The following is a 25,221-nucleotide window of genomic DNA, read 5'->3' as shown; positions in this document are numbered from 1 at the left end:
TAGGCATATTACAATGCGATTATATGAACGTCAAACAAAGCTATTCCGGTTCCAACCGTACACCTCTTGACCCGAGAAGATTTAACCCTATATGGGACCGGCAACAAACTCGGCGGGACATATCTTTTCAAAACAACACTTATTTTCTAATTTTACAATAGTAAACCTCTAATGACTCATAAGAAATCAAATTAACACTTGGAATAAAACACTTAGCTAAATGATTAAATAATGTTGGAATCTATAAGCTTTCAAAATAATCCTTCAGGTATAAGCCTTCAGGAACGTAGTGAGTTTAGGCACGAGGTTGGCTAACGTCCGATATCTAGCACGGTCCGATCGAGAATGAATGCGGCGGCCTCACCGCTTCCGCCAAAGTGAATGTAGGCCAACTTGCTTGACCAGTTACCAACAAAACTGCCAACTCGTACCTAACTTCACGCAAGTTAAACCACTTGACGTTCCGAAGCCTGTACCTAATCTTATTTCAACAAGAATGCCAATAGATGGCGTTACTCTCTACATAACTCGATAAATTACATTATCAACTAAGTAATACATAGCAACACTTTGCTAATCGATTGTATACAGGCGTCTAAAACTGAAATGTAACGCTGCAATGTGTCCTTCTGGAGTCACGCTCCGACACGGCCATTCTGCGGTACACACGTCCTCGTGTGTGGGTGTATGCAATTGATTCTGAAACAAAACACAGCAGAGTATTTCAATCGCTCGGTCATTCCTGACCCACAATTTCGGTCTCATTTGTCATCAAACAAAATCAAGCTATGACTCTACATATGACTCTACATGTCTCTACATTATGACTCTACATATGACTCTACATGTGACTCTACATGTGACTACATGTGACTCTACATGTGACTACATGTGACTACATGTGACTCTACATGTGACTACATGTGACTCTACATATGACTACGGATGATGCGCCAGTCCATCGGCTTGCTGGAATCTAACAACTCATCAGAAGTTAACCATCTCAGCCGCGTAAGTGCTACTCCTCGCAAAGAGTATACTGCACATAAAAAGCAGACCACTTGCACCTCTTACATGCTCCGGAACTTCTGATGCATTATTAGACAATGCCCAGTCCATCGAGCGTGCCTTCAGTTCATCGAAAGCAAAACAGTTAGTGCCCAGTCCATCGGGCTGCCTTCAGTCCATCGAAAGCAAAATAGAGTAGTGCCCAGTCCATCGGGCTGCTTTCAGTCCATCGAAAGCAAAACAGTAGTGAGTGCCCAGTCCATCGGGCTGCCTTCAGTCCATCGAAAGCAAAACAGTAAGTGCCCAGTCCATCGGGCTGCCTTCAGTCCATCGAAAGCAAAATAGTAGTGCCCAGTCCATCGGGCTGCCTTCAGTCCATCGAAAGCAAAATAGTTAAGTAGTGCCCAGTCCATCGGGCGTACTCTCAGTCCTTCGAAAGTACAAGCTTTCAGTCCGTCGAAAGCAAAATAACATGTAACAGTGAATCCCAAAAAAAAATAATAAAAATAAAAACAAGCGTTACAATAAAGTTACTCAGAATCACTAGTACTATCAGCGTCATTAATATCCAACTCATGGCAACCTGTACCTGTTGCTCAGGCATTTTTCTATTTTGATAATGAGGGTATTTTAAAGTCAAATCTGTGTCAGTATATTTTTGACCCAATTACAGACTGAAACTGAACATTACTGATCAAAATCACATAAGATCGCTTCTTACTTTAGCTTTAACATCAGCTGAACATGAGTTCTCAACAGAAGTAAAACTTCTCAAACATAATAAACCCAACGAAATGGGAACTGCTCACCAGCTTAATACAGTAGGTATAATGCACACGTCCAAGCACGAAGGTCGATGCTCTCCGCCTTGCAGTTGCCGTTGCTGCGGCAGATGGCGAGATGCACGATGTGGTTTTTCATAGCTGGCTGTTACTGAAATCATCATTAGCACGGTATCAGGTTTATCGTGTATGCAGGTTAAACTCCAAGGTTTGTGAAATGCTCTAGTAGCGGAAACAATAGACAAGTTACTAATGGATACGGGACTTTATATGTCTGATTAAAATTTAAACTTCAATGAATGTGTTTTATTAACAAACACGCATTCCAAAATGAGTAAAACGGCTTTAAAAAGAATACTAATTCGAACAGAGACAGCTAATTAGTCAAGGTCGACTGTTATGCTTAGCCATTAAACTCAAAATAAAATCCACCAATAAAGAATAGGAACAAAACCTGTCCTTTTATTTCCAATGCTCCAGCACAGAAGATACTGCACAGCAGCTTCAGTCATGTGTTACAGGCGTGATGGCGTCTGTAAGTTGCCTCTGCTCAGGCTGCACTACACTGTAACATTAATTTTCAAACGCGTAGCTCATGTTTTCATAATCTACACGATTTGTGTCTATCACGGCATTACGGGCAATAATTTTAATTGGTTGCAATTTATTAACTACAAAACATTACATAACAAGAATGTCATAATTTTATGCATTGGCGCATCGGCAGGATTATTTTCTATCGGCACAATTTTATTTTCATGAAAATTCAAATTCGAGGGTAGATTCACAATTGAGCGACGAAATAATAACATGTCGTGATAGTTAATGCTTGATTGTAATTAAACGTAATGATATTACAACAAAATAACACGTGATCGCTTTAATTTTAACGGATTACAAATCAACAACAAAGAAACGTGGTGATATCAGAGATAGGGTTACGTTACGACGGCTCTGGTCGACTGCCTTAATCATAATTCACAAAATTCACACCAAATAACAATGAACTTCACTCACCTTTCAATGTAGGTCAGACACGTGAGCTTACCATTACCACGTGTCCAGATTAGGCATGTATGTCCCCGAATACAATCCGGAAATACGAGTACACCACGATCCCACGTGGCTGTGCAAGCAATACATGATGCTCTTTTATCCCACGCTCTGATGTCGGGGATAATTGGGGGGTGCGTGTGGTGGTGGCCTATAATAGCGGTGGCGGTAGTGGGCGCAGTACATCGATGTATGCCTACACAGCTAAATAGTATGCTACCACTGCTATCAGTGCATGAAATAATACTACGGACTCATCAACCTAGTGCCTACTATACCTTCGCACTAAATAATAAAAATAACTAGTCACGCTTGCAATGAAAGACAATTTAATTTGTATTAACAAAATCACTTGTAACGTTCAAATCTTTATTCAAGTAGGTAGGCATATTACAATGCGATTATATGAACGTCAAACAAAGCTATTCCGGTTCCAACCGTACACCTCTTGACCCGAGAAGATTTAACCCTATATGGGACCGGCAACAAACTCGGCGGGACATATCTTTTCAAAACAACACTTATTTTCTAATTTTACAATAGTAAACCTCTAATGACTCATAAGAAATCAAATTAACACTTGGAATAAAACACTTAGCTAAATGATTAAATAATGTTGGAATCTATAAGCTTTCAAAATAATCCTTCAGGTATAAGCCTTCAGGAACGTAGTGAGTTTAGGCACGAGGTTGGCTAACGTCCGATATCTAGCACGGTCCGATCGAGAATGAATGCGGCGGCCTCACCGCTTCCGCCAAAGTGAATGTAGGCCAACTTGCTTGACCAGTTACCAACAAAACTGCCAACTCGTACCTAACTTCACGCAAGTTAAACCACTTGACGTTCCGAAGCCTGTACCTAATCTTATTTCAACAAGAATGCCAATAGATGGCGTTACTCTCTACATAACTCGATAAATTACATTATCAACTAAGTAATACATAGCAACACTTTGCTAATCGATTGTATACAGGCGTCTAAAACTGAAATGTAACGCTGCAATGTGTCCTTCTGGAGTCACGCTCCGACATATATAATGTGAGTCCGCGTGAGTGCTTATATGTGTGTATTGTGTAAGTGTGTGCAGAAATGGGGGCCTAGAAAATATGACAATCGTACATCGACAAACACCAAACGAAAAGAAAAAATACCGGCCAAGTGCGAGTCTTAGAACCCTCAGTGGGTGAGTCCGACTCGCGCTTGTCCGGTTTTCTTCAGTATATGACATCTATTTCAGTTTATAATTTATATATAGTAGTGTGACTAAAAAAATCAAAATAAAAATGATTTGTTCTCTAGTCATCCTAAACTTATTAAAAAAGGTAAACTACCGCATCCAAATCTTAATTTGTATCCAAATCTGCCCATAGCAATCTCCAGGAACACAGCCCTAATAGAAATTTGAATAAAATCAATTTATTTTAAAGCGAATCGCGTTAACGTGCCCTTAATAGATTAATGTTCGAAAAACTTCAAGCCATTTCAAGTGGCTTCACCCGAAGATTTATGGTTGACACACTTGACACTTCATTCTGAATTTCTGACGATTAAATGCAATATATTATAATTTACATCTATACTGTACCATGGTATACTTATATTATTTATTTAAGGTAACAAAAACATATTTAGGTTACAAAAAACAGCCCCCGACTACGTGGCGGCGGTGGTGGCGTGGTGGTGGTGGTGGTGGTGGTGGTGGTCGTGGTCTCCGAGACCACGGGGACAACGCCGTCCTCGAAACGACGGAGGTAAATTTAAAACTTATTTTACGCGATTAAGTCCCGTCGTTGTAAATAATAATGAGTAAAAATCGTGAAAGTTTAAATCAGTGTTTTACAAAAAACAGATTACTTATTAAATAAGCATACAATAAATATAGCTATATATCTACTTAAAAATTAAATTAATGTTAAATAAAACTATATTAAAACTAAATTAAAGCTAAATATAAAAAAAAACTATATAAAAAGAAAAAATTATACTGAAGTTATAAAAAGAACACCCCGTCCAAAATCTCCGCCTGCGGCATTGACCCCATAACGCTGGCTGCGTTACCTCTCTGTATTGTCAGCGATATACGCTGGGAGAGGTAAGCGCCAGTACCATGGTTGCAATAAAGAATTATGAATTTATAGTGATTATACATTGTTACTTAACTGTAATAAAAAATCGGCCATGTGCGAGTCGGACTCGCGCACCGAGGGTTCCGTACTTTTTAGTATTTGTTGTTATAGCGGCTAAAATTTCAACTGTCTAGCTATCACGGTTCATGAGATACAGCCTGGTGACAGACAGACGGACAGACGGAGGGACAGCGGAGTCTTAGTAATAGGGTCCTGTTTTTACCCTTTGGGTACGGAACCCTAAAAAAGAACTGGTAGGTTTTAACTGGAACGCAGAACCGCAAGTGCAGTGGAGTAGGTTAAATACGTCTTGTGCGCGCTAAACAAATCATGTAAGGGTGAAGCGTTTTTTTTTTCAGTTGTGGTTAATCTAATAGTGATAAAAAAATTGCATTTGGGTTCAAGATAAAAGTTATTATGGCAGCTACTCAATCAGAAATAGGTAAATGAATTTTCATATAACAAAATAATTATTACTCTTTGAACAAACTAAATTACTTTCTATGAAAATACTTTAATTTGTGTTATTTCAAGTAGTCACACTACTATTTACATTATAAACTTAGGCACCTGTCCGGTAAACAAGAGGACGCCGGTTCGATTCCAGCTCTGGACATTGGTGGCTTTGGTAATTTTTTCCTTCATATATGACATTTATCTCAGTTTATAATAAATGTTGATTCCCATCCAGTATTATATTTTTTTTTCTCCCCAAATTCAACAAAGTAACATTCTATGAAATAAAGTAACATTGAAGTAACATTCCAAAATTATATTTTTGACTATGACAACCAAACAAGATATATTTTTTTCTTTTTTTTTAATTTATTTATTCACTTTAAATATTCATACAACTTTTGCCAGCATGCCACTATTGTAAACCTCTTTGGTTTATGTAATAGTTGGCGAGTTCGCGCCAGGGACCGGCCCGCTATCCGTTATCGGGGTTTTATAAGGGTATTGCATAAGGCTTAACTCACCATACCCTTTGCCAGACGAAACCCTTTGTTTTGCTTTTAAAAACCCTTATATAAAGCTACCACATTTGAGTAATCGGTAGCCCAAATACCCTTACAAAACCCTTATCATCCGCTCACCAACACCTTGCATATTGCTTATAAGGGTTAGCCTTATAAAGGGCTTCACTTTTAGCATATAAGCGTGCTAATTTAAGTCGTCTACCTTGTTCATAAAGCACACATTACTTCGAATCCGAGCGATCGTCGGCGGCGACGGCGGCGTTCTTTGACTAGGCACGTATTTTCTTTCCTTTTCATACACTACCGTTGATATATACTAATCCTGTCTCTTTCACGCAAAGGGAAACCTTTATAAAAAGCGCTTAAAGATAAGGGTAACCCTTATTAAGGGCTAGCCTTATTTTTGGTTAGCTTTTCGGTAAGGGTTAGTCAAAGGTAGGGGTATGAATGGGCTTGCAGTTCAAAAGGGAAAGTCTTTCAATGTGTTAGCCGTGTTTAAGTGTCGCCCATTGAAAGGGTTTTATCGCGCGGTCCGATCCGCGTTTGCTTAATGCTATTAGGTATATAATTATATTATACTATTATATATATATAAAACTAATCTATACACATCAAATCTCTGCATCTATTTGATACATTACTCTAGGCTTAGGTAGTATTTTTTTTTATATAATTATATTTACTTTGTAAATTTGTGTAGGTATATCGGTAATCGTTTGGCTTGGCGTATTAAAGTGTAGTTTAGAGACTAGTTAAATACGGTGATTTAAGCGGCTATGTAATAAACTAAAGCATTGCCAAAATACTATCTAGTTCCAACCCAAATTATTTCTGAACACTAAATCTACAACAAATAGGTCCACAAATTAAACAATTAATTAAACCCGTCTTGGGTAAACTCCAATAAACTAACCGATATAAATTAAAGCAGATGGCGCCACCTCGATAGGCTGCTTATTACGGCCTATTTGCTCGTATTTGGTCTAGGGTGGTAAATTATAATATTTATAATTTGTACGACGACTTTAAATTTTAAGGTCGTGGGTTCATAGCCTGGCGGTAAAGGTGGTGGACCGGAATGTCCACAGGAGAGAGGTTAAGAGGGGGTATTACTGCAATGTTCTGCCACCAGAGTGCAGCCCTGTAGTAGACCATAGAGTATCTTATACATACTGTACCTTTAACAGGCATTTGACAAGTTTTCAGATATAATAAAATATGACATTGATGCATCAAGGCGGTTTGTTTACAGAGGACCTTCCGGGAAAAGCGAATCCGAAATTTCGCTATCTGCCTCTTTATCGCTCGCAGCGGCGGCTGGTGATTCTATATTATGGGTGTTCACTATCACAGTAAAAAACTACACATTCAATTAACCGACACAAAATACGGTCATTGAACTCTCTTATAGAATTTCGCTATTACGAATATCTTGACGACCGATAGACGCTAACTGCAGTTCATTTTACAAATGGATTCTAGGTTGTGAATGTTGTTTTAAAATTTTATGGAAATATGTGCTAAATTGTTAACACATCGGTTTCGGTCCAAGCAAACTCACCGCACAGCCGTCGCCCGGCCCGCCCGCGCCCGCTCCAAACAAGACATATGTACTTAGGTAGGTAACACGATAAACTAAAACACCTAGTTACTTTTATCACAGCGACATAACACAACCACGGTGTTTTTGCATATTGATCTTATTTAATGACATATAAGTTTTTGTTTTTGACGAACATTGTTACGAAAGTTCAAGGTTTTCCTTTTATATTGAACTCGAGTCGATTTTGTAAACTTTTTTCACATTCTCCCGTTAAATTCATTCATTTTAAATACCTCACAACAAACAAATTATGTGCACTTACTGCTTAAACTCTTGGTTAATTATTTATAATAAAAAAATGCCAAAATTCCATTCACGCGCGTACTTTAAAATTGACTACTAACTAAGGTCTGTTTACAAACAAGTGACAATATGGCGCGCACAATGCGCGCGCATTCGACGAGAGGGCGCAAGGTCAAACGGGCTACGGAGCGCCGCTCCAATTTTACCTCTTTCGTCATAGAAAATCTTCTGTTTCACGTGCGGAACTGTAGCGAAACTTCTCTTTCGCTCTCATTGAATTTCCTATTGATTTTATGTACTAAATCTTTTTCATAGGAGCGCAATCCAAAGCGCTCCGCTTCGCGCGTTACCTATGATTCCTATGAAATTATAGGAGTAGGCCGAGTAGTATAGGCCGTCTATAAACTTATAATGAATAAAGGTAATTATTTAATTGCTATTTTACTTTTGTACGATAGATCTTAAAGAGTAATATATTAATTAGGCACTATAATTTCATTATGATTATTTATGGGAGTGCACTGCACAAGCGCTCCTTAGAGGAAGCCGCGCCTGATCGCTCGAATATGCAAGAGTGTCAGAGATGTTAGATAACGAAATTTAGATTTTATTGTTTCGCGATAGATCCTCAGATTGTGGTAGTGGCGCCCCCTACTCTATCTGGTGACGTATTTCATTGACTCGTCCCATAAATTCTCCTCTGAGACTTTATTAAAAGCTCCCAAGGTGTTTTCCATTTTGATTAAAAATCACATGACACAAAAATGCCCGCCAAATTTTTCGCCCTCTACTGTCCACGGCTCTTGATTTATTGCCAACCAGCATTGAGCAATATGGCGGTTATCCATCATAGGCACTAGGGCGACCACACGGCTTGAAATATCGCGGGACTTGTCCTGTGATAAATGACCAAATGGTTCGCTGTCACGTCGCAGTTTTGTATTAATAGTTTTCTGGATTGGTAGGTGTGTTTGTGAGATGTCGATTTGTAATGTTTTTGTGGGATTGCTAAGATGTTTGCGGCTAGATTAAACTTACATTTCTGCTTACTCAATCTTAACTCTTAGTAGTTTGAGTCTAGTCAACAATTAAATAATTAATTGACGATAATATGCGATTGTAATTGCTTGTAACTTGGAGAAATATTTCCCTTTTTTCTTCATTCGCTAGAAAATCACCGTATTTAACTAATCCCTAAACTACACTTTAATACGCCAAGCCAAACGATTACCGATATACCTACACAAATTTACAAAGTAAATATAATTATATAGTAGCTCAGAATATTTTAGCATTTTATTCCTCTACACACTATGCTTTAATCGTATTGTACATGCATGGTTCTAACATTATTGAAAATGAAGAAATCACTCTTCCATTGTTCCATTGTTATTATTCCACTAGCATTAAGACTTTTTCATACGACGCAACGAGGGGGACCATTCATTTGAAGTAAGTACACCCCAATCAAACCTTCCAAAACGTCCAGCAGCTATTGTGGATAACCGGACATAATGATTAACTACCCAAGGACTCTTGTCCTGCGCCAAGGCGCCGACGTGGCCACCCTACGCCTCCTTCGCTAAATTAATATTAATCACATTATTACCGCTATGATTAACGACGAACAGCAAATACAACTAGCATAACAGATTGGTGCCCAAATCGCTATAACGTCGCATAATGTAAATAGCAATTGCAATTGAACATTAAGTTGAGTAATTCAATGACTATATGAAATTGTCATTCACAGATATTGCTTAACTACCAATAATGAGTACATTTTTATTTAATGATCTTGACGCGTCTACTGCGATTAAATAAATTTTCATTATTTGTGACGTTTTCAACCAAAAGGTACCACATTGTCGCTTGTCGATAAGGTTGATTTCTAATTAAAGCTATATGGAAATAGCGCCTTACTGACAAGCGACAATAAGTACCCTTTTGGTTGAAAATGGCACATTTTTCAGCTGGGCACCAGTCCCTGCAAAATGTCAACGGAGATATAAACAAACGAAATTATGGATCAATATGTAAACCATACGCGTTCGTTTTCGGGGTTGGCCCCATATAGTTGGTCAAGCAAATCTTGTCAGTAGAAAAAGGCGCGAAATTCAAATATTATATAGGACGATATCCCTTTGCGTCTACATTTTTTAAATTTGCCGGCTTATTCTACTAACATTTGCTTGACCAACTATATATAGTAAAAATTGCTCGTTAAGTATTAATTACCCTCATATTGACTCCTCGAGGTATGGTCATATTACATATAGGTAACAAAATAACTTTGTATAAATAAATATAATAGAAAACTAATTATTTTCCTATTCACATTGTTAATTCTTCTGCCATCTAAGGACGGACTTGTTTCTCGCGTGACCGTACAAATTGTTTTCCTCATTAGAAAAATATATTTCTGAGGCCCTGTGAATGATAACATAATAACATTATAATGGATAGGACTAGGTTAGCGTAATGTGATTTATCATGGCCGAATTGCTTTTGTCGTCAAGAAAGTAGGTAAAATGGGATTTTTTTGCCTCCACATAGAAATTACTATTAACGTAACTTGACTGTGGTTTAAATGTATAGCGTTTTAGTTTGTATATCTCTGAAATACAAGTTTACATACATAATGTAAAATAATCCGTACTCCATACTAATATTATAAATGCGAAAGTCTGTCTGTCTGTCTTTCTGTCTGTGTGTTCCCTCTTCACGCTTAAACCGCTGAACCGATTTAGATGAAATTTGGCATAGAGATAGGTTGAGTCCCTGAGAAGGACATAGGATAGTTTTTATCCCGAAAATCATCCCTTAAGAAAGTAAAAAGCGGGGTGGAATTGAGATAATTTACGGAGTGCCGCTAATTTGTGTGCATAATATGCTCAAATTTAGATTGCTATGAGATTTTTTCCAGGCGCTATTCTAACTCTAGCTGCGGTGCTAGTAATAAATAAATGGGTAATAATATTAGGACATTCTTACAAAAATTTACTAAGCCCCAGTAAGTTCAAAAGGCTTGTTTTGTGAGTACTCAGACAACGATATACATAATATACATACATATACATACATAATAGACAAAATACCTAAATTTATAGAAAACATCCATGACTCAAGAACGAATATCTGTGCTCATCACACAAATAAATGCTCTTACAGGGATCCGAACCCAGTACCCGTACTATGAGTCACTGACCGTGTCAAAACTGACATATACGCAAATGTCTACGGAATATACTTCCTATACATCTCGCTCGCACTAATATGCGAGTACGAGCGAGATGCATAGAAAGTAAGTTACGTTCTGGATAGCGTTTATGTCAGAGCCAAACTGATGGTACAACCCGGTCACAATATCTGTGCACCTCGCTGGAATGTGGCGCCTCTCCCGCTTCCCCTGTCACCTCTCCGCGCACTCCCCGGTGCGACAGTACGGTTAGCATCTTCGTTGCCGCTACACCTCCACATTTCTCGAAAAAACTTTTTTTCACACCGTACCCAGACCGCCGATATGACGTCACGAGGTCAGGTGCACAGATATTGTGACCGGGTTGTAATAGCCACACAGGACCACGGGTGACTGAGGAAAAACTACAAAGTGCAAAAATACCCACATACTAAAAATAATTAACCATCATAGACTATAAACTTTAAGGCTGGCTGTACATGCAAAATCGGTTCATAAGGCTAGTTATACAATACAACTATTTTCAAGTAAAAAAAAAATATATATATATATACGTGATAAAAGCAGCGATATAATTTGTTTCTAAACTTACGTTTGCAGACGTGTCTGCTTGAGACAAAATTAATTTTGAAATTTTAAAGTTCGAACCGTACGAAATAAATAAAACTGAAAATTATACATGTAAGTAATGTACAATATTGCGCCTATACAAATTGTATTGTATTTTGTGCCTATACAAATTTCCTCAAACCATAAATCTTTGAACAACAAAAAACATTTGCAACTAAGGTATACATGACACTGAAACACCAACATATACTTGCACCCCACGATTTTCACCACAATCCTTATGCTTATGGGTTTACGGATCATTTTACACTGAATTTTGTTTTAGTGACCGAAAGAAAAAATATAAAAGACGTTTAGAATTTGTCACGATGGCCGAGAATCTGTTCTCGCGTCGCGGAAACTCATTCAAATTGGATAAAAAAATCACAATATTAAGTAACCCAAAGGCTGCATGTATACAGGGAAGTACAGAACGCTCTAAAGAGCTTTACCTTCCCAAAAAAAATATAAAAAAAGCCATCACGCGGCATTTTACTTTTTACCACACTTTTGTTTAAAATTTTGCTCGTCACATCCCTCGGGAGTAGGTATCACTGAGGTATCACTAGTCAGTATATACTATATCTATACTGCTATGCTGAGTAACGTTACCTATACAACTAAAATGAAAATTAGACATGTTTTCGTGAGTTTTGTATCCAGCCAACTTTATAACAGCAGATTTGAATTGACTGTCGCAAAATTGAGGTCCGATTTTGTTGTTAACGTGACACGGGTCGTGTCGGATCCGCATCGTATTGTGTCGTAATGTTTGCTGTCGGCCATTGTCTGGCGGATTGGGCGAGGAATTGAGCGGATTTTGTGTTGCGTTATATATTAGCATTAACTTTTTTTTTACTTCTTTGGAAACTTAAAAGCTAAAAAAGATAAATTAGTTATCCGGGTTATCTGTCTACGACTATAAACTTCAATCGAAAATGTCGCTTGTAATTTTTTTATTAATTTTACTTATATAATTTTATGAAATAAAATTATGAAAATGGATTATATCGCGTATATTGAATTTATAATACATACCGACGTTTCCAATACTTTACAGCGTTCGTGGTCAACGGGTGACTGAGTAAAACCTACAATGTCCAAAAAGAGCCACACGTATATCTTTACTTGAAAATAGTTGTATTGTTAGTTAGTTAGTTTTGCTGGGCATTTTCCGCAACTCGACATCCAATGTGCCTATTTTGCGTGAAACGAGGTAGCGCTATTGAATCCTTATAAATCAATTTTGCATTACAAGCTAGGAGGCCGTAATATTCAAAACACCAGTCTATCGCAAAATCTTTATCCACCAGACCACTTCAAAAAATCTCAATTTTTTCCCCATTCTATCGATAGTATCGATTCGCACTCCAAAAGTCCGTTAACTTAAAAAGCCGTATATTAACCCGAATTAGAATGTCGTTTGCGTCCTTTTCTGCCAGTAGGAGGTAGAAAAGCCCTTTTAGCTCGAAAAAGTACCGAGCTCGAAAACACTCGATTGTCGAAAGTGCGTCTCAGTTTCGTTCAGTTCGACTGGCATTCGTAATGAAGGCGATAGCGAGGGCGATTCGAGGTATTTATAGAACCAGTGTTTTTGTGACCTTAAGAATGAGTAAAGTCCTGCTTTGGGGTAACTTCGAAAGCGGAATAATTTTGAAATTGACAAATATCTACTAAACTGGAGCGGTATTCGACATGCGTTAAGTGACGTTACGTGTTGAACTTCAGTTGAATATGGAAGAAATCGTGTGTTGTCGAATAGGTAAATTTGACATTAGCAATCCACAGTTAGGTGACAACGAAACCAAACCGAACCACGACGAGTTCAGAGCCATTTTAAACCGTATAGTAGTAAGAAAACAAAGTAGATTTTTGTTGAATAATTTTTTCAATGAATGAGTTTTGGTTGTACCAAATGATACTTTCCACAGTTGATGAACAAATGATTCATTCCACTGTTGAACTGATGTTGAAGCCGAAACTGACAGTTGTGCATCTCGAATAGGGCCCCTGGAATCACTTTCAATTGACAGTAAGCAAGATGCCTTAGTAAGCGTTGCAATAGCGTGATTGTTACCAAAGTATGAAGTGCGTCTGATTTTATAGATAGTTGCCATTTTCAAAATTAATCCGCTTTCAAACTTGCCCCAATGCACCTTCTTAAAACCACTGGTTGTTCACATTATGAAATTGCTAACCATTTGTTTCAAATAGCTGATTTTTCTAGAGACCTCTTCGAAGATCACAAATCTAGTCTTGGGTAAGCTTACTTATCATTTTTTTAACACGCAGATACGTCTGCGAGCGATACTCCAAATTTTATATTAAAGGAAAAAAATGGAAAAAGTTACACTTCCGGCAGGATTTGAACCCGCAACCTCCGCAATCCGTGCGTTGCTGAGCTGTGTAACTTTTTCCATTTTTTTCCTTTAATATAAAATTTGAACTACTGATTTGCCATAACTCCTGCCGCTTCTTTCCGCCATCGCTCTAGACGACATTTCCATCTTCACCACTCACTGGCACTGTTGGCAGTCCTTAACTGTGTAGTCTCTAGAAACTCTCTTGCCTCGCACAGCTAGCCTGTGGAACGAACTGTCGCCCGCGGTATTTCCGACCGATACGACCTTCAAACCTTTAAGAAAAGAGCGTACTTCCGTCTTAAATGCAACGCACTTGCAACTCTCTGCTCTTGCAGGTGTCCATTTGCCACGGTTATTGCTTACCATCAGGCGATTTGTTCGTTCCCTCCTATATCATAAAATTAAACCGGCCAAGTGCGAGTCGGACAGACGGACAGACAGCGGAGTCTTAGTAATAGGGTCCCGTTTTTACCCTTTGGGTACGGAACCCTAAAAGAGGTAGAAGACCCTCTAACACGCACGGCCCCTATAATATTTGACGCCCGAGCTAAGCAAGCGATCGGAACAACTCAGTTTGCCACTCGAATGGAGAACTTTCGAATCGCGCCGCGCCGCTTTATTGCGTTTGATATTCGTGTGATTCGGATCTGAATAGGGATATTTTTAATGATGGCGATACCTTTGAGCTGTGCGGAAGAAGAGAGCTTGTTAAATTTAAAGAATTTCTGTTCTACGAGTATAATAAAAGTATATAATAATATATAGTTATAGTCGAGTGGATGCAACTTATTAGTACGGCTTCTTTCTTTAAGATTTTTTGTAATGTTTCCTTCTTCCTGCCCTTATCCCACGTTATGTGGGGCCGGCACAACATGTTTTTCTCTTCCATTCTCTTCTATCTTTCGTCACCTCAGCACTCACTCCTTTCTTTCTCATATCCTCTTTTACACAATCCATCCATCGCTTTTTGGGTCTACCATTCGCTCTCCGTCCATCAACATTCATCCTTAACATTCTTTTGCCTATATGGCATTCATTCCTCCTCATCAATCACATGCCCATACCACGCTAACCGTTACTGGTGCTACTTTCAAACTTCCCCAAATATACTAAACTACTCTCTCTAATTACTCTTTTTTGTTGTTATATCTGGTGAAAAGCTTGAAACTTGAAATGTATGTAGCTTTTATAGCTATAATAAATAAACGTGAAAACAAGTCGCGAGTTGATCCCGCGGCTTCGGCATGTTTTGTGTTGGAGTTAATAAAAAAAACCGGCCAAGTGCGAGTCGGACTCGCGCATGAAGGGTTCCGTGTGGTTCCGTAGCATTACGCAAAAAGATCACGTTTGTTGTATGGGAGCCCCACTTAAATATTTATTTTATTCTGTTTTTAGTATTTGTTGTTATAGCGGCAACAGAAATACATCATCTGTGAAAATTTCAACTGTCTAGCACTCACGGTTCATGAGATACAGCCTGGTGACAGACAGACGGACAGACGTAAAGACGTACTGACGGACAGACGGACAGATGGACAGCGGAGTCTTAGTAATAGGGTCCCGTTTTTACCCTTTGGGTACGGAACCCTAAAAATAAATGACTCAAGTACTATCAAAAGAGCATAGCGGGAGATACAGTCAACGACAAATATATATTTACAATTTGCCTCTTACTCCCTTCTAATAAAGCTGAAAATACACATATGTTTTTGACATCAACTACACGTTAAGTTGTTAATTAATTCTGAAATTTGCCATTTCACTTAAAACGAACACTCCTATGACATTCGCAGAATATTGCTCAAACAATAATGAACCATATAGTAATATATTTATGGTTCATGTTTAAAGATTTATTTTTCGTAGTGTACAAGTAGTTAAGTAACGAGTAACTTGCCTTTGACAGGTTATATTTTCAGTTAATTAACGCGAAATTTCAGTTTTTAAAAGTACCCACCTGAAAGCTGCAGTTCAAAGTTTGTTTCGTTTGGAGTAGTTTTGGTTGGAGTAAATGTATGTTATTTTAGATTCGGGTGTTTATTTAATATGATATTGATCATTTACTATCCGATCAGTTAGTGATATGATTACATATTGCATGTTTATTTTATTATCGTACACACTTTGATAAGCATTATGAGGACGCTATGAGAGAATGGCCCCAACAAGCTAGAATAGCTAGATCGACGTTCTGGCAAAATAGCAGGAACCATTTGATAATTATCCGGTCGGCGTAGTGATTCTTACGGAAAACTTATTCAATGAAAATTGGTTGATAAAGGTTACCAATGTTACCATTATTTAAACCACCTAACTATACTTAATTCAAAAGCTTTCAAGTATGGACCAAAATAACTTCACTGTATTTGTTCTGAGGGCCTACCCCGAACCACGTACGACTTACCCCGAACACTTACGTACGAGTTTTCAAGTGCGACAGAGAGGCAACACGTCGAACGTGGTTCGCGATAGGCCTCAGGTGTGAGTATTGTTTCAAAGATGCAATTACAAGGCAAATTATTACCTTTTTTTCTCTAAACCGTGTCTTGAAACTTTTTGACACTAGGACCGCTGTCAGGCCTCCTGTTTAGATCTCCAAATTTCTTTCCATGGGCCAAAAGTAAGTACCTAGTAGTACAAGGTGTCGAACACGAAGTGCGACGGAGACGCGGGGAGTTGTTTTAATTGTGAGTGTTGTGAATTGTTCATGGACAATTGATCGCTGGCCTGTAGAGCAGCGTGCATATGCTAAAGAGGCGGAGGGTCATTTAGTACCGCAACGTGTATGTTTTGCATTAATTTCGGAATATGCTGAAATTCATCATCAATCCATCGCATCTAAAATGTAGCAGTTCTTCAGCTAAAAAGTAGCGTGTGAATATTAAGCAGCAACTTTAAAACACAGCAGCAAAGCATGCTTAGCGCTAACTCGGGGAATATTAAGGAGAAGTGAAGAATGGACCACTCAAAGCAAAGTTAAGAACGAGCGAGCGTTTGTGTCACAGATCTAGAGAGTCTGGATAGTACCACAGAGTTAATAGATAAAGATACTCGTAAAAAGAAGTCGTTAAGAAAAAATTGTGACTTCATGACTAGCCGATTACGCTCGCACAAGTCGCACATCGCACACATGCTCACGTATCGGGTTTAAACTCGGAGCAGCAATAAGAGAAGAGATGGCCGGACGTCTTATGGAACTTTCAGTAGGAGTAGCAGAGAAAGCGCTATTATTGTCCTCCTGTAGTTACCTTTTTTTACCTTTGCTAGAACAGACTCGGCCTCTTCTCATAAGTCCGCTGTGTACTTGAGCCAACCTTGGTGAATTAAAGGGATGTAGCTATGCGGTGGACTGAGAGTGTGATAGAGTTTTCATGCCAAGTGTTACGTTAAGGTCAAGTATGCAGCTTAAAAGGATATAATTATGTATGCATTCTTACTGCCAAGTTTGCGCAACGTTAACGCTTTCTACCTCTAGCGTATGTTTCCCTTAGATTAGTCAAGGTTGGCTCCATGGTAAAGAGACCTGTCGATTGGGTAGGTCTGTACTGTAGTACTAAGTGCTCCATTGTGCATTAGGAACTGTTTGACATGATGCCAACGGCCGCTTCCTATCACCGCACCGCTTACCCTCGGAAAATTCATCCTCACACCCTAGAACCTAAATGGTTTTGCACTATGCGGTTTAAGACGAATTTTCCGGCTGTGGAATAAGCTCCCTGTTGAGGTTTTCTCGAGGGGCTATACTATCAGTACAAGGTTCTTACAAACAGGAGGTTTATAAAGGTTCGGAACACTCCTGTAACTCCCTGGATCTGCGGGTGTCCATAGGCTAAGGAGACTACCATCAGGCGGGCCGTATACTTGTTTGCCACCGTTTTGATATAAAGGAACTTTCACATTTTATTGAATGTTTGTCGCAAATGTTGTAATATTCTCCAAGTCAGAAGTGTTAGTTGAAGTCTTGTACGTCTCTTCCAGTCAACTATTGTGTCACACTTCTATATCCAAGTTTTCCCCTTAAACTTTAGACGGAGGCAAAAAATTCTTCTTTCAAAGTACTACAGGACCCTCTAATGGGGGCAACCATTAGGCAGGAATCGATTCCTAATTTATCTTTACTTTTAATTGTTCTTTTTGCAATCGGCAAATTAATTCGACTTTTTTCGAAACTCGAATTAAGCTCGAAATGTCGTTAATCTTAACGATAATATTGCCATTATGTGATTTATAATTGGGAGTTTTAAAATTGGTTTACTGCTGTATTTTTGGATAATTTGGCATTAAATGATTACCTAATTACATAAATATCCTCTAGCCGACCAGACATCAACGTGCAAAGACAAACTGTAATTTTGATTTGTCAAAATAAAGATTCGAAATATAATTTATAAGCCTCAGAGCATGGAGACTGTATAAAGGAGCCAAATCTCTATGTATGAAAAGTGTCCATCAAAAAACAATAATTAGGCGGCGCCACCATACACCGAAATACTACCAAAAACAACCTACGTAATTTGGTCGGGTTATTTGTTGCCTTATATGGTTCATGTTATACTCATGTCCCAGAGCCTAACTAGCGCCACCGGAGAGATTAGGAACTATTATTTAAAGCTTAACGCGGTCACTTTTACAACAATTCTGCCATAAGAGATTGCGATCCTTTCTATACCATCCATACCTCAGAGCCATGGAGACTATACCTATATAAAAGAGCCAAATCTCTATGTATGAAAAGTGTCCATCAAAAAACAGTAATTAGGCGGCGCCACCATACACCGAAATACTACCAAAAACAACCTACGTAATTTGGTCGGGTTATTTGTTGCCTTATATGTTATACTCATGTCCCAAAGCCTAACTAGCGCCACCGGAGAGATTAGGAACTATTATTTAAAGCTGAAAGCGGTCACTATTGCAACAATTCTGCCATAAGAGATTGGCATCCTTTCTATACCATCCATACTCAGAGCGGCTAGAGAAAATTGCCGAAAATATTTGACTAAAGTGAAAATTCCTGACAGTATGTAGAGAGCTTTATACGATTTTTTGGGTGTGTCACATCACATTAAAACTATTTACTTTTCAGAAAACAAAATTTGACAGTGTCATCCGCAAGCCAAATTTATTGTCATCAAAATAAAAACAGTTTTTTGTTCAAAAATAATGGAGGCGTACGTATCTCCGTACGGGCTTTACCCTATGATGCCACCAGACCAGGGGCATGGGGATAATGTGGACTATTATAGCATGCAGCCTATGAATGGCAGAGATCATACAAGGTAAGTTTCCATCTTCACCACTTATATGCCCGGGATGCGATTGGTCATGGAAATCTGTTCCTGGCCCGCGGTCTAATTCTTGTGGCGTCTAAAGGGTAAAATAAATTTCACTAATAAGTTCATGCATTTATATTTTAAGCTCACCTAAACACCGCACCAATCGTCGAGACAAACGGTCCCGAAGCGCTAGAGAATCTAGATCTCGCTCCAAATCTCGGACATCGAGATCCCGGTCCCACTCGAGATCTCGATCTCATTCCGTTTCGAGATCTCACTCTCAGTCGACACGTACTCGGAGTATACGGCGAGGACTGAATTTCAGGGAACCGAGCTTTCTGGACGCATTCCGAGTTTTATATTTGACACGTGAGTTTTCTATAAGTTTTTTCTTACTTTGGCTCAATGACATTACGCTAAAATTAAAAAAAAAATGTTTTTTCTTGATATGACCTGACTAGTCTCCTTGATGAGCCTTATTATGAGCCATTATTAGCCAGTACAACTTTTAATAGGTTCTACTTCTCCATTCGTGTAGAAATGAGAAGTAACCAAATATAGAAAGAAGATACAATCAGTTACTCAACAACTTTAATTTAAAAAATGTTAAAGATTTTTCTTTACATATTGACACCCTAAAGGAATGAACATGTTATTTAGTAAGTTTTAGATATCACACATAGATAATTAACATTTATGTGTAGTGGGTGGTTTGAAAATGTGATGTCTACCCCAAACTTTTCGTCGGGTAGTCACACAAATCTCTGTTTTGACATTTTGTTGGGACGTCATCGTCAGTTAGCCGCGACCACGACCAGTAAAACCTGTGTCGAAACGTCGGCAAATAAAGGTAACAAAATAAATTCGCGATAGATCCGATTGTAAATGTGATTCAATATGAGTTAGATATGGTTTAGAAAGTTTTAAACTACCGAATCAACAACAATTCACATGCTGGCTGGTGGTATAAATAAACATTTATACCTTCCACCATTCGCCATCAAGTCATTTAATCAATACGTTATTTACAGCCAGCAACAGAACTAAAAAAAGCACATCCAAATACCTCGCAACGAAGAAGCGGCAAGATAACATCGAGGAGATTTTGAAGAGCGACGGGCTTGGTTCGAAGAGATGGCTGTTTTACCCAAGAGCCGTGACCACGACCAGCGAACCTGTGGCTGGGAAGGTTGCAGGTGTGTAATCACCTACATGTACAGTAATCTGCAGAGATAACTGAACCCCCTGTAAGCATGTTTCAATGCAGGGGGGTCAGCTATCTCCGAGGTAACGGGGTTGAGACTTGTTATCTTTTTAGGGAGCTAGGCCTGCGTTTGCGGAGCGGCTGTGATCTCCGGTTTGGTTCGTTACTTGATCCAACAGGTTTCCATAGCCAATCAGTGAGAAAATTCAGCGTTATGATGTCTATTGAGCTGGTTCTTTAATTTAACAGGAGGAAACTTAAGAATGCTCCCTACACTTGTACGTCAGGCGGTCTAGCATAAGTTGCGTTCTCGCGCGCGACTCCATACATCTAGCGCGACTTCAAGTATGGACTCGCGCGCGAGAACGCAACTTATGCTAGACCGCCAGATGATAGAAGAGGGAAGGAAGGCAGAATATAAGAACATCGTTTAGGCGTGACTTGACAGCGGGTTTCTATTTGATTTGGTTTTAACAGTTTGGATTATAGTAATCTGTAAATTCTAAACCTGAAACTTGGACATGCTAGATAGATAGATAGATAGAGAGATAATTTCTTTATTCATACCCACAACATACATCATGGCAGTGAAAAGTACAAGATAAGAACACGCAAAACAACTTAATTACTAAAAACTATTAACTATTATTTTATGAAGCCATGTGTCGTGCCACAGAAAAGGAGCTGGCTAAGCATTGTGATGCGGCAAGCCACATCGCTGATGGTATTCTGCCAGTACCTTGCATAAATAAAAATATGCAACGCTTATAATTTAAAAACAGTTGGTGCAAGAAATATAAGAACTAAGACATGTGAAAGATGGAACCGAAACTATTGCAGCGCCATTTACGCTTGGCATTTCATGTTTTCTCCATATTGATGCTTGGCGAAACTATCCCATAGATGGCAGTTGTATTCCATGCTCGATCGTTTAATTTGTCACCTATGTATTTTGTCTTGTATATTTTTTTCTTTACTTACAGGTGCAAGAGACAATTCAGACCAGCGCATCAAGATCGACAGGCAGTTCTTCAGAAAGTACAAAAAAAGCAAGTCGGTCGCTGGCGACGCGCCTATAGCCAAACTCATGCGGTGGGAACTTATGTTCTATAAGAAGCTCGGCTTTATAAACACCGATTAACACTGATAGATAATTTCACGATTTTTACTCATTATTATTCACAACGGCGGGACTTAATCGCGTAACATAAGTTTTAAATTTAGCTCCGACGTTTCGAGGACGGCGTTGTCCCCGTGGTCTTGGAGAAGACTGGCTAAAGTTGACATAGGCGTCGTCTCGCGCGAGTTTTTCGAACTACCCGCACTTGGTCTTGTTTATTGACTTGAACGTTTTGCGCACAAGGGATGTCACCGGATCGATACATAACTCATGATATTCGATTTTTCAACTTGCGATATTTATTACATTTACTAATGGGTTCCATGTGGACGAGATCTTAAAAACTTCGTCTCGATTGAAATTTCTATGTTTAAAAGGAGGTAAGTAAATTTAAAACTTGTTTTACCCGATTAAGTCCCGCCGTTGTGAATAATAAAGACCGATTAAGTTTGTACGTAACGTTTATTTTAATAAATAGGTTTAAATGAATTTGTGTTTTAGCTTAAAACTTCCGACTCCCATATTAAAGGCCGGCAATGCACTTGCAACGCGGTGTTGCAGGTGTCCATGTTCAACGGTAGTTGCTTATCATAAGGCGTTCGTCTGCTCGTTTGCTTCCTATATAATAAATTGAGAATGATTAGCGTGCGGGATAATTGATACGAGTATCGGCCCAATTCGAACAATGCTTATAAGATGTCACACCGATACGATACTTATCTGTCAGTATCAAAAGTGACATTTGTTTTACCATAACCGACACTTGGCACTGACAGATCGGTAATGCTATCGCATCGGTGTGAGATCTTAGGATATTTCTTATAAGCATTGTTCGAATTGGGCCGTATGTTGCTTCGTGCGGCAGATAGTGATATCCAGTGTGTGAACGGCTTAAATTGGCGCATGGTGCATTTACATTAATGCATATTATTACAAAATGCAATTTATTATTATCGCTTCCTATCCAATAACGGACCCCTCTAAAACAACAAGGTTTGCGTGTTGCAGACACATTGACAGACATATAAACAGCAATTAGGAACAAGTAAAATGGCGGAGGCGGAAGCAATAGTTTAAACGGAGGGTGTAAAGATAAACCGTGTGAATAGTATTGGTTGGTAATGGATTTGATTATGAATCGATAATAAGGGGAGTTTTTTAATATTAGGGTAGATAATGGGATTATACCTGTGTTTTATCAAATTATATCATGATAGACTAGCACTACTAATAATATGTACTAACTTTTGCCTGCATCTTCGTCTGCGTGGGATGGTGATGGTGATTAATAAAATTATCCTATGTCCTATACAAGACAGTCGTAGAAATTGAAACTTCTTCGCGTAATCAGATTTTTAAAGATATAGAAATTTTTAATGACATATTGCAAAAGATGTGTAAGAAACTGGGGCGCTACCTGCGTTACGGCCCGGCCACGACAATGCTGACCGGCGGCGGCGACGGCAACCATAGGTTGAGGCGAGACAGCGATCGGACCTTTCTTTCCCACCTACGGTTGCCGCCGCCGCCTCCGCCGGTCGCGCAATGTCGTGGCCGAGCCGTTAGTGTAGATACCCTGGTGCCGTCCCATATTCCAGGCACCAAAGTTGGCGCTGGTGCAGCCGCATCCTCGGCCGAAAGCCTTAATCGTCGCAACTATGCCACACTAGGTAGTAGCTACATATTTGCGGAGTTTGGGGTGGAAACCCTGGGGCCGTGGGGACCTAGCGCGCGTCGCCTCTACGAGGAGCTGGCAAAGCGCCTCATAGAGGCTTGTGGTGACCAGAGGCAGGGCTGGCCAATATTTTGCCCAGCGGGGCAATGCGGCTAGCCTTCTGGGCTCCCTACCGAGCGACTACGACTTAGGCCAAATTTTTTATTTATAAGTTTTTAATTTTTAAGTGTTATTTTTAATACAATGAATTTAAAAAAAGTTAAGTAAGAAAATATTCCCAAAATTTTTTGTCAACGTATTTTTGGGTTCCCCCCTATACTGAATGACAGTTTGATAAAACTGTTAGCAATCACGATTCAATTTGCAAGTATGACGAAGCATGACAAACAAAATCATCTCCGCACTTTTCCGCTCCGTGGCGCCCTTCCTAGTGTTGGTTAAAACTCGAGTCTTTTGAGTCCTCCGCTTTAAGGCCACACAACACACACATACTACGGAATGAGAGATGAATATCACTATCTCATTCTAACAAATAGCTTTGTCCCTGCTTACGTAAGAAAAACTTGCAAGGCAACTTAGAACTAAGACTCGACCTAGTTTGTAGACTAATAATTTAGTCGAAACTTGAGCTCTTTTTGTCTTGTTGCTGACCCGTCTTATCAGAAATCAGAAACATTTATTGTTCAAACTGTGTAGGTACAAGAAGTATAGCTAGGTACATTTTTTATGGGAATCAACAGTTTTACCCTTTTCGGGCATACAATTTATTTTATCTTAAACTAAGTAATCTTAAACTAAATTTTAATATACATTTAGGTTTACAGAGTTATAAAATTATTTTAGGTTATAGAAGACTCTTTCTATTAAAAAAAAATTTAAGCATCTTTTAAAAGGCATCTTATCTAGAGACTCGAATGTTTTTCAGACAACTCAATGTTTTTACATAATTATAAAACATATTGTCTTCACAGTAAATTTATGAGGTTCACAAATCATACAATTATGCCTATTTTCTTTACTGTTAATTAAAAAGGCTAGAGTCCCTTTGAGTTAAAATAAATAAAAATAAAAAATAAAATACCGTTTATTTCAGGCTTTTAGCCCATAATACAAATACATAAAGAACACTCGACAAAACTTACTTGGCACCAAACTTAAAAGACTCGGAAGTTTTTTAAGCGTAGTCTCGTAAAAACTACTGCCTCTCTAGTGGTAAGAGCTTGCGACTTTCAATCCGATCGTCGCGGGTTCAAACCCCGGCTCGTACCAATGAGTTTTTCGGAACTTATGTACGAAATATCATTTGATATTTACCAGTCGCTTTTCGGTGAAGGAAAACATCGTGAGGAAACTGGACTAATCCCAATAAGGTCTTGTTTACTGGGTTCGAAGGTCAGACGGCAGTCGCTTTCGTAAAAATTAGTACGCCAATTCTCGGGATTATATTATGTACATTATTATTCACCATTCATAAGTGCTTGTTGCTAGGCTTACATGAATAAAGTATATTTGAACTGAACTGATTAGTTGCCAAGCGGACCCTAGGCTCCCATGAGCCGTGGCAAAAAGCCTAGCCAACGCGAGGAAGATGATGAGTCTCGTAAAAACGAGTCGAGTCCTTCAAATTTAGCTGAAAGACTCGAGTTACTAGGTGGTTCGAGTTACTAACAACACTAGCCGTTCCGCATTGCCCAAGGGAGCAAAGTGGGGTATGCTATATTTGCATTCAACTTGGACTTGCGATTTTAAGTAATTGCATGCATTTTATTTACCCAACAGGTTCACGAATGGAATAATAAAGACGACTATCCATTAAAGTGTCTGGTATTAGCGCGCTGGTGGAATCTTAAGACGAAAGTGGACCGCGCGAAACCGCCTTTCCATACAAACGTAGTTCCCATTTTGCTCTCTGTATATTAACATTATTGAAATTATTTTTACACAATTGTATGTGTATCAACCAATATATACCACTATGTA

General features: G+C 38.9%; 1 protein-coding gene across 1 annotated transcript; it reads left to right on the top strand.

The window, feature by feature from the left end:
* The first annotated feature begins 19,032 nt into the window (after nt 1-19,032).
* Nucleotides 19,033-21,587, top strand: LOC134740870 (uncharacterized). Its single transcript, XM_063673522.1, has 4 exons — nt 19,033-19,245; nt 19,385-19,611; nt 20,274-20,438; nt 21,430-21,587. Exons 1-4 carry the CDS (start codon nt 19,130-19,132, stop codon nt 21,585-21,587), a joined length of 666 nt encoding a protein of 221 aa, XP_063529592.1. The 5' UTR covers nt 19,033-19,129.
* Nucleotides 21,588-25,221: the final 3,634 nt, after the last annotated feature.

The sequence above is a fragment of the Cydia strobilella genome, chromosome 4 (assembly GCF_947568885.1).
Source record: "Cydia strobilella chromosome 4, ilCydStro3.1, whole genome shotgun sequence".
Taxonomy (NCBI): Eukaryota; Metazoa; Arthropoda; class Insecta; order Lepidoptera; family Tortricidae; genus Cydia; species Cydia strobilella.
The sequence above is the reverse complement of the archived record's forward strand: the minus strand, read 5'-3'. Positions and strand labels throughout refer to the sequence as shown.

What these genes read in the sequence shown, in the direction of transcription:
- LOC134740870 (XM_063673522.1), top strand. Translation starts at nt 19,130, where the DNA reads ATGGAGGCGTACGTATCTCCGTACGGGCTTTACCCTATGATGCCACCA. An exon ending in AATGGCAGAGATCATACAAG is followed by an intron (nt 19,246 to 19,384) that starts GTAAGTTTCCAT and finishes TTATATTTTAAG; the next exon opens with CTCACCTAAACACCGCACCA. An exon ending in CCGAGTTTTATATTTGACAC is followed by an intron (nt 19,612 to 20,273) that starts GTGAGTTTTCTA and finishes CGTTATTTACAG; the next exon opens with CCAGCAACAGAACTAAAAAA.